General features: G+C 42.5%; 1 protein-coding gene across 1 annotated transcript; it reads right to left on the reverse strand.

Annotated features, from left to right (window-relative positions):
• Window positions 1-808: 808 nt before the first annotated feature.
• Window positions 809-6681, reverse strand: LOC112560510 (trans-1,2-dihydrobenzene-1,2-diol dehydrogenase-like). Its single transcript, XM_025232414.1, has 7 exons — window positions 6533-6681; window positions 5180-5294; window positions 4920-5083; window positions 2923-3172; window positions 2389-2516; window positions 1794-1949; window positions 809-1131 (listed from the first exon to the last, which is right to left on the reverse strand). Exons 1-7 carry the CDS (start codon window positions 6620-6622, stop codon window positions 1024-1026), a joined length of 1011 nt encoding a protein of 336 aa, XP_025088199.1. The 5' UTR covers window positions 6623-6681; the 3' UTR covers window positions 809-1023.
• Window positions 6682-11057: the final 4376 nt, after the last annotated feature.

The raw sequence follows: 11057 nt of genomic DNA on the forward strand, positions 1-11057 counted from the left end.
ATAATAAATGTGTTTTTTATATCTCCATACCACAATTAGTGTCATACATGTTTGTAGCAGGTATCGGTATCAAACTCTTTCCGCCGAATTAAAAACTGCTATGTTATAAAAAAAGTCCACAAAATTTTGGTTCTTTATTTATGCTACTAAGAGGGACACAACATTCATCCCCTGGCTACTTTTTGTAATACTGGCTATGATATGCATATCGACAGGGAACAGTGAAATAGAAAAGGGTTTTTGTGAATGTACCCGCTTATTGCCATGAAAACGACCTGAATAGCCACAAACAATACACAACTAAATAATACCACAACCATGCCACAGAATATAGTTTGCTGTAAACTGTTGCTGCATACAATGACTGTTCTCAAGTTACCACATGAAATATATCTCAAAACTTTTTAATGAATTATTATGGAACAACATCAAATGATTCCAACTGAAACATTGTCACTCAAGTGTTAATTCACCGAACTAAATGCACGAATTTGAAGATTTATAAGGAATGCAAATTTCCATAACTATTATCTTCTTTGCTTTAGAAAGTTATTAAGGTTGGAAAATGCAAAAGGTGAAACCGAGAAAACTGAGAACGAATTAAGTGTACGATTTCCTTGTAGAGAAGTGGGTGGTATCAGAAAGCAGAAATAGTAATCATTAAGTCAAGTTTGTAATTCTTTACATAGGCAGAATAAAGTACTAGTCAAAAGATAATTATCTTTAAAGTTTACAAATGATGCCATAACCTGATCACCAAGCAACACGAGCAATGAAAGATAATATTTTTTTTTTACAAAGTTTGAGCAAAGCCAATTAAAAGCGAAAGAGAAGTTTTCCAGATGGGAAATATATCAGTATCTAAGAATCACGCGCCCTCTTTCTGCAACATAGGTGTAACCCTATAACGATTACAAATAATCCCTTGCGTGTAATTTAGAATCAAAGAAAATAAATAATGTAGGAGACATTAAAGATGACTGATTAAGACACCTGTAGGCAACTGTTATAGCTAGCCGGAAATTAATCTTTGAGATTGTCGTAAACAACACCAAGCTGACGGCGAACCTCGTCCAGTATGGCCATGATGTTGAGAGAATCTTCGTGTGGCATATCCGGGCACTCGGTCAACCTGCGCACAAATGTAAGTAGTGACAGAAACTAGTCCTTTTAAGGTTAAGTACAAAGAGGGGATTCACGCCATGTGTGAGAAGGACCAGCTGAATGACTAACAAATATTCATGACCAGTTAAAAGGATGCTAGCTATTGTTGGTTTAAAGACAGTTTAGAGAACACTTTTGTTTTGAAGAATTAACATAGGCCGTTACACAATGCATATAGGCGACTTTTGATACCATCAATTATACAGTATCTTGGGGACTTGGATAGAGCATATTAGTTCATGGTCAAACTGTGGGGCTTTGTATGGACATGGCTGGCGCATCATACTTCAAGACAGTTTTTTAAATGCAAGTAGCTCTGTAAAGAGCGAAAATTAACAGCCCCCAGACAATTAGTGTATAGCACATTTCCATGCTTTATAGAAGGCTCAATGGGCTCTACAAAAGAAATGCAAAAACACAAGGAAAGACACAAATTTACACAGCAGACAAACCGATACACTAAAACAACTAACAGTGTAATTTTTAATAACAATAACGACACCACCATCACCACCACCACAGTGCCCATAACACCTCAGTCTATGAGTCTAAGTCCCTCTCAAACGAAAGTTGTGACAAGAAGTTACATTGACAAAGAATAAGAATGAAACCAGCAAACCAGCCAACTGACCTTGCTGAAGACACTTCCGTACACATTCCGCTTCGTAGACAAAGCCGTTGGAGTTTGCCCAGTTGTACGTGTAGGGTGTCTCTGGCAATGGGAACACTTTTGTTTCCCCTGATGGAAGAGTTATCGTCGTTGGACAGTGAAAGGGACTATGCAGCTGTGAACATACAGAATACCAAACTAGCAGGTGATTGCAGATAGGCAGCCACACATCACAGTCACCACGGCAGCTGTGATCAACACCTGATCATTACCTTCTCAGTCTCTTGCAAAATAAAACTGTGAGGTCGACACATGTGTACCACACATTTATAACAATAATACAAGCATTCTGATCTACAAGCATACAAATTATCAAAATATAATTAAATGTGTAAAGAAGAAAACTGAAAATAAAGGAAGATGATCGATTGGTTTCGAACTTGAAGCGTGTAACGGGTTTCCAAGAAAAAAAGGCCGTGCTCTTCATGGCCTCAAGATGCAGCTGAAGGACAAGTTACAACGATAGGCTCACTAAAGCCACTAGGCTTCTTACGGTACCTTAAGACCTAGGAAACAGTTGTTTATCTTTTTTATTATATCCAAAATCTGCTTACTTCTATATTTGCCTTCGAGCCGTGGATAGTAAGCGTGTTGTTGCCAAGGACGCTGCCATTGTTGTAGCACAGCACAGCCATCCGTCCCTCGCTGTACGTCAGTATTATTGCTGCTGAGGTGTCTACGGCTGCGAACAAAGGTAGTTTAGAGCCATCAAGCATCCAGCAGCAATGAACACCCGTCAATGTCATTAAACACCCGTCAATGGCAGTAAACACAAGTCCATGGCAGTAAACACACGTCAATGGCAGTAAACATTCATGTCTAATGCCCCGTGCTAGAGTTAGTCTGAGGGTCATCCACCCATTATCGTATTCACCATTTCCCAGTCTACATGAATGGTACCGTTCTGAGCAGTGACCTTATGAATAAAGTAACGGCACAGTTAGTGACCTCATCAATAAAGTATGTCCTCTTCCTCCCTCTTTCACTATTACTATTTTCCCCATCGCCTTCATTCTCACATTACATCAGCTCTCTTATCATCCCAAACAAGCTTTTCTACATGCATTCTTTTCTCTCAACATTGTTACCTTCATCGCTTAGCTGCCCCAAAGCTACAATTTTCTGCGGTCGCTCCTTGAAGATGAGGTCTGCAAACTGAATGAGGTAACACCCAGATCCCATGAGCGCTCCGCCGCCTAGCTCTCTTTTGCGCATGCGTTCTAGCACTGCCGTCGGTGAGCAGAAGGCAGCTCGTACAATGTTCACCTTGCCGACTGATCCCTTTGACAGCTCCTCCCGCAGCAGCTTCACAGCTGGAAAAAAACGGGTCCAAAACCCCTAGCAAACACACACACACACAGGGAACACGACAGACAAGGGGACAAAGCAACAAAACAAACAGGCAGGTGGACACGATACAATTTCCAATTCCAGATTTTTATCTGATTCAAAAATCAAATTTAAACCAATTGTATTGGAATTCACGAGGCATCCCACAAGACAAGCACTTCAAAATGCGTCAGCATGTATCTCTTCATACTTTGAAATTTATATAAAGTTAAAAAACAATAGCCTTACTATAGCTTTACAAAACTTTGTATCAAAATTTGGCAATCAGTTTATGAACAATGATGAAACTGTTGAATTTATTGCTGTATCCTCAAATGCTGCTACATTTCGAAGGATATATCGGTAGATATAGGCGATAAAACCTAACCTGCAAATTTCAGCTTTTCCAAAACCCATCCGTTAATTAATTATCCGCTAGCAAAGTACGCGATTCGCACCTGCGATCAATAAGCGCCACCAACAGTGTACTACGTCACACTAACAATGTACTACGTCACGTTGGTACACCATTCACAACACTGCCAGCCGTCAACACCAATCAGAGTGACAGTTCGGGTTATTAATACGTTGTAATTAAGTCCACACTTTTTGTGCTAAAGTAGCAGTTTTTCAGAACCACGAAAATGAAGACTGTCCGCGTCTGAATTATCCCACCTGTCGCTCATTCTCTCTCTCTGACTGATGTGACTGACAGCAGTAATGTTGTGAATGGTGCACTGACGTGACCTACACTGTTATCAGGGTTCGTTGATCGCAGGTACGAATCGCAGCGGATAATTAATTAAAGGATGTGTTTTGGACACTGAAATTTATAGGTTAGGTTTATATCGCCTATATCTACTGATATCTGAAAAAAAAAATTGCAAACCGTTCATTGTGGTCTTTAAAATGCCTATCATCAAAGGGATGCAGCCCTGCTCTCAGACTCTATTGATGTAGTGCAGATTATTTCCCTTTGACAAATTTGTGCATGAATCCCTTCCCCCACCCTAAAATATATATCTATAGTGAAGCGATGTCTTTACAAAGAAAGGTGGTCCTTTGTGTACATAAAACTGCCTAATGGAGGACCTGATGTGATTAATGGATCAGATGTCCGGGTAAACATCGACATGGTGCCTTCATGGCATGAAACGACAAACGACTTCAAGACAATCTTCACAAACATCGACGCCAAGGTCAAGGAAAGGAATGGCAAGCATAAAGGACTAGACTGATGCTTCTATGCCAGCCTAAACTGCTTACAGTATGCGGCGACTCTAATCATCTGCATCTATCCATATCTTCCATGCTACATTCCTCTGGACAATCACTACGACAGCACTCCAGCCCAAGAGGATCAACCGAGACCACTCTACAGTTGGCACTACAAAGTATGTAACTTCTTTGTCTTAATGCAGTGTGGATTCAACAGGACTGATTCAGTCAAGCTATAAGAACAATTTATCGCTGAATAAAATGTTATTCTGTATTATAGTTTAGATAATTAGTTAAAAAGACTAGCAATCACCAGGACTGAAAAAGACATCTGCCAAAATACAATAAAAATCCTAACATTTGAGAAAGCCGATATTATGTCAACCGAGGTCTGACCGAGATTAGACGAACACACACCACAGGCGTTAAAAAGGTCATGTAGGAGAACTTTACGAAGGGCAATATATTTTATCAAGTTTTTTTCACAAAAAACACTCTAGCAGTTAAGAGGACTCCCACAAAGGTTGCTGCCGGTTACCTCCATGAAGAAGAGCTTTTTGTCACGTGCCTTGTCCACCAGCTCCTGTGCATGTTGTAGTGACAGTGTCAGCGGCTTCTCGCACAGCACGTGCTTGCCGTGCTCAAAGAACAGCAGGCAGGCCTTGTAGTGGTACGGGTGGAACGTCCCCACGTACACGATTTCTGCAGACAGAGCACGACTTGATTATATTTATGTACCTTTACATATTATATATATATGTGTGTTTGTGTGTGCGTGCATGTGTGTAATTCACTTACCAACATCAGGGTCTTTTGCGAGGCTTTCGTAAGTACCATGTGCTGTCTGAATGCCGTGTTCCTTGGCAAACGCTTCTGCTTTTTCTTGTGAACTTGCAGCTCCCACGGCTACGATCTGGAGTTGGTAGAACAAGGTAGCGTGTAGAAACATGAATATATGGCTTTCATTGTGTACATGTATGTTATCATGTTAGTTACACAACACACATCGAAGATCCAGTCTTACTGCAACCGCAGTTCGTGAGGCGAACATGACAGCGATGATAGTGAAAACACCTCTCCCCAGCCCCTGTACCCCTAAGTCCCCTGTACCCCGCTGTCCCACTTCACGCGGATGCATTCAGTTGTAAACTACAAGAAGAAAACGATGTGAACACTATATTCTAAATAATGACGGATCGACACAGAAAGAAGAATAAAATACCAAACACCGTGACAGCTGCAATACTAAAACACACAAATACTTCATTATCATCGGTGCCTGTGCCGTTGCATAAATATGGCCACGATATAGTAGATACCATTTTGACTAGGCGCTTAGGCATAACTTTGGCTTATAATTATATTTATCGTACAACCTCCATACAGAATAAGCCCCATACACATACGTGCACATACACAAATTCACCTGACCAGAAAGAAAAAAAAAGATCACACAACTAGACATATTAAAGAAACGAAGATCAAAGACAATGCAAGGTTTATATATTCTTCACCCTAATCAACGTGTGACAGCACATATGTGGGTACAATTATTGAAGGTAGCAAGCAGCAAGTCTAGTAGTGGTGAGCCTACACATTATAGCGCTCTTTGAAATCTAGTTTTATTTCTTTTTTCTCGTGATGCCTTTCTTTCCCATTTGTTTAAAAGCAAACGAAAATATACCCCCCAATAAACAAAACAAACAAAAACTGACCAAGGCCTCCTCGACAGCCGTGGGCACGGGTACACCATCCGTTTCTACCCCTCCCTCTCTTCAGGCCTTCATGCACGCACGCATAACATCTTCCTCTCCCTCAAACACGCACGCACTCACAATCTCATGCACATACACAAAGGCACGCACGCACTCACAATGTACATTTTACTTTATGTACTGAAGTTCGAGGATGAATTGCTGTTAGTTAACTAGTCATATCGACACGAGAAATGTCCTTTAGAGATAGGAGCAGCGAGCACGGCGTGCGCTGACAAAGGCGATTCTGTAACACCGCAGCGCGCAGTCTCAATGAACTCTGACCTCTAGTGACAGGGCATACATCAAGCAAGACGCCCGCTGATCGAGCGCCTAACAATTACAGTCACCAACAGATTTTATTTACAAAAACGTCCAGACTGAGCTTAGAACTTACCTTATGTTCCGATTCTGGCAGTGATTTCAGTGCGCAGCTAAAATCGTGAGAGATGAGGCCAGTTCCGCAGATGCCCCAGCGCGTCGCCATGTTGTCAGCTGTTCGTTCACGTGGCCTCCCGCCCGCCAGTAAGGAGCGACTGAACGGGGCTATGCTGTCGCGCGATCGTTTGAAAACGTTACGTGCGTGTTTGTTGGTGCGTTGACTCGCTGCTCTGTGTGTGTATCGTAAATGTGAGGAAATGGTTTAATTCATACAGACACTTAAAGATTGAACACATTGCAGTTCCGCGCAGTAGACGTGAAATATTAAGAAGTGCTAACATGGTGACGATACTGGGTCAGTGGGGTTACAGGTTATATTCCTCGATAACGTGACGAAACGTTGTGTGATAAAACTTGCTACATCCGAATTAGAAGGAGGGTCAGAAGTATCTTGGCTAGATCAGCAGACACACAAGGGAGGGAATAACACCCACCCACCACACACACAGTTCGACTTCTCAAACAGTAGTTAAAATCTTGTTTGAACGCCTCAAGCTAAACATTTAAGGTTGATTTGCAGTCGAAATTGGATGAAACTTTTTTTGTGCAGACAAATACTCAACCCAAATCTTTCCAAGCAGTGATGGGGATCGATCGAGTTATGAGAAATCTTAGATCGATCGAATTGTAACGAAATCTTTGCAGACCGTGAGGCTATTTTGTGTGTTTGATAAACACTTTGATTCGATTTTGTCGAACGACGTGAGTTCACATTAAAAAAAAAGTATCCGTCCGTGTTATGTGTGCGCGTGCGTTCGCGCCGTATGTGAAGATAAAGGGACGCAACCTAGTTTTTCGTAAAGTAATTTTAGAATCAGTAGTTGCTTCCCATGAGCCATCAAGTGTCTTGCCGCTCGGCATCCTTTCCCACAAGTGCTCTGTTCCTTTATGTATAATAAAAACAATAATTTAAAAATCCAAACCAATGAAAACATGTCGTTTATGTATTTATTGATCCAATTTTTAATATTTATTCATACATTTTGTCTTTTTATTTCCATTTCATATCGTGTGCGATCAGTTTAGTTACATTTGTTTTAGTAACACATAGTATCATCCTAAATTGGATATGGCTCCACGTTTGCACCAACAGGTCATCACTGCTTGAAACATTTAAAAGAAAATCGAAAGAACACCCACGTTTCTAGGCTTTATTGCTCTGTTTATCATCCGTCATACGTTGAAAACATGACATGAAATCTAGCTATAAAGGTCTCAGGCCCACAAACAAAAAGTAAAACCATCACAGGAGTGTAACATCGTAGTCAGCCCCGTACAGCCCCTCGCATGGTGGCTTGCCTGTCTCGGCACCCTCCCCACACCTATCGCTTGCAATAAGCAGTCTGCAACTCAGCGTTAAATCAATAAGAGCTTGACCAAAATTATTTACACCCTGGTCCAATGACCGCTTCTCTCTTCTTGTAGCCAGTGCGTCCATCAGATGAGAGTAGTAGCAGTCAACGTGTCAGATGAACGCGCGTCTAGACAGGGTTTGGCCAATCAGGGAGGACATCCAGAAGAAGGGGAGGTCAGCTGCACTTTATGACGACCCAGGAGGGACCGGAAAGGGTGTACAACTACTAAAGCTTTCCTCATAACAGTCTGAGGGAAGAGGGACTGGAGTGGTTTCCCTCTCGCACACTTTTCGCCTGAGTCTTCTAAGAAGCATCTCGCACGGCTCCAGAGGCGCAACCCTTATCTCCTGTTTATTAAGGATCTCGATAAAGAGATAAAAATGTCAGCAATAAAAAAAAAACTATGACTAGAAAGTGCTAGTAATGAAAAAAGTGATTGGGGTGTGTGCAAGTGGTTTATAGAAACACGTGTACAGCACTTTAGTAGTGTGCACAAACACTAGATTATAAGTGTGTACACTCAGGCGTTAAGTAACATTGCTGCGATAACAGCAAATATCAAACTCTGGGGCAATGCCCCTGGTGCACTTACTGCACTTACTGACTGGACGCGCGTCTATTGACTGTTAAAGACAGAAGTGGACTGACTACATTCACTGACTACCAAAGCATAGCAGACATAGATAGCGGAAGTTCGAGTCATTACCTGCTACACAGTAACTGCCAATAGTCTGGGGAAATTAACTATCACTCACTCTGCACGCACACTTGGGTTGGCCATCGTGCTCCCTCCCATTCCAATATCTCTCTTTTACCCGCTCAAACCTATACAGAGGAGCACGCACCACCTCTCTCTCTCACACACCCAACACACACACACACACAGGACATCAGAGCCCACAGTAAAATATGTTGTCACGTTGTGAAGTGGACATCATAATAGTGTTACTTCTAGGATAACTCTATTCCTCAATCACAACACGCCATATATCCCAGCCCTGTTCCTTTTCATTCAGGTTATATATGTGATACGTGCTGGTGAAACATTTCAGCAATGCACTTGGCACACAGCCGTCTACCTTTCTGCAGAAAACAGACTCAGAGGTAACAAGCCAGTGAACAAAGGTCTTGTCGAGTGAAACACTATTTGCAAAAGTCCGTAATTGCGTCAGATCTTGGGAAATTCCAGGTGAGAAATATCCTGATGCCTCAGGCAGACACAGAAGAACCGGCAGCGCCAGCTCAAGTTGCAGGTGTTGTTCCTCCAGCTCATATCCACCTTCACTCCCAGTTGTCCTCCTCACTGTAAAGACCACCCACCAACAATGAAGTTCTGACTGAGCAGGAAGGTAACAGGCTAGGGAATGGGAGACTAGGACACGATGAACCACTTACATATCCCTTTCAACCACCATGCTAATGGCCTTTACCTTTTATTCATTAGTACCTGGCAAGAGGCTAGTGCTACAGGCTGATTTGGTTTGACCACGTGACCTGATTGCGCTTTGTCTAAGGTCGTCCTTCAGGATGCCAAAGACAATGGCCGACAAGGAACTGGCTGACGAATATAAAGAAATAAAGACTTAAAGTCCATTCAACACAGGACTTGCCCACCGCCCTCGGACGGGCGGAAGTGGCGAGACTTGTGACTTATTGTGTGCATGCACTTTCCCCGTTTTCCATCATTTCTGTCGCCATCTTGTCAAGGGCTGAATAGCTGTAATGAATAAATAAAACTTTGATAACGAAGAGTCTTGCATTACTTACATCCGCTTACTTAATTAAGTTTGTGTTAGCAACTTTTGTCTGTTGCTTTGTGTTCTCTGCTGATGAACAGGTTCAACCCCCACGGTACTCGTTAAGAAAACGTGTATACAATGTCTGTGTATACAATGAGTGTTAAATATCTTAATTTTCATCGTATGGTTTCAGCTATCCATTATATTTATCATGCTGCGTCAACCACTCCTGATCACGTGTTACTTGTACACGTTTACTTCAAAATGTAAGGTGCGAGAGACAGTTTAAAAAGATGTGAAAGGAAGCTCGGGAATTGCTCTGAAAAATTAGGACATTCGATAATGTCGGCACGAACTGTGGCATTTGACAGCTAATCTTAACATTTTCACAAGTCACGAAGTAATTAAAGAATTAAGGAACAAACAATGGAAAGGAATTAGAGACGATAGTAGAAAACAGACAGTGTAAGGGAAGGGACTCAGCAGAAAATGGAGAGAGGAAGAAGGGCGCACGCACATTCATAGAAAAAAAATGTCAACAGAAGAAAGGAAGGCAAAATGGAGACAAGACGGACAGAAGGGTTGGCGCGAGGGTATACAGGGAGGAATAATCTCAAGGTTCTGATGACGTGGTTCACGCTGAAGAGAATTGAAAGAGAAACCATAAATAACCGCGGCCCCTGCAATGTCTGCCGCACCTCGTGTGCCAGACGTCAGCGGAGTGTCTTCACTGCACGGGTCAGCCTCAGTTCACTGCAGCCTCATTCTCAAGTCGCCTCCACGCGCAGAAATAAACTGGAGCACAGCACACGAGGGGCTCTGTTTGTTCTATCTCTCATTTCCACTAGAAGTCTACTAGGAGTCCAACGAACCACTGAGGGATACGCTATAAGTAAATGTACGCCATCTTCTCTGCTTCTTTAAGAATAACCTTTGGTGCCAACGACGACGGATTTGATTTGTAGCCCGATTTCCGAGCCAAGTGTTGACAGCAGCCTTTAAAATCGTTGTTGATGTTTTAAACTACTTTGCTTTTATCTTCCTGTGCACTGCGATCAATGATCATTGCTGATGCTTCTGACCCAAGTCGCTGCCACAAACCATCTCAAAGACGCCCTAGGAAACGATTTAAGTCAACGAAGCAGTTGGCGATAACTCATCATGCTTCTCGATATTGGCCGGAAGTGGCATTCCCATATTCTTGCTACGCCATCTTGAGGTCGACAGGAAGCTGAAGGTCATAAGTTGTGACCTCTGGTTCACGCTCGCTGGATGTTAAGCCAAGGTCAGTGGTTGAGTCGTCTGCTTCAATCACAGAGGAAGGAAGAGGGCTGCTGACAGGCCCCGCCCATCCCTCACGGCAAGGCAAGATGGGCAGGGGCTGGAT

This window comes from Pomacea canaliculata, linkage group LG3 (genome assembly GCF_003073045.1).
Source record: "Pomacea canaliculata isolate SZHN2017 linkage group LG3, ASM307304v1, whole genome shotgun sequence".
Lineage (NCBI taxonomy): Eukaryota > Metazoa > Mollusca > Gastropoda > Architaenioglossa > Ampullariidae > Pomacea > Pomacea canaliculata.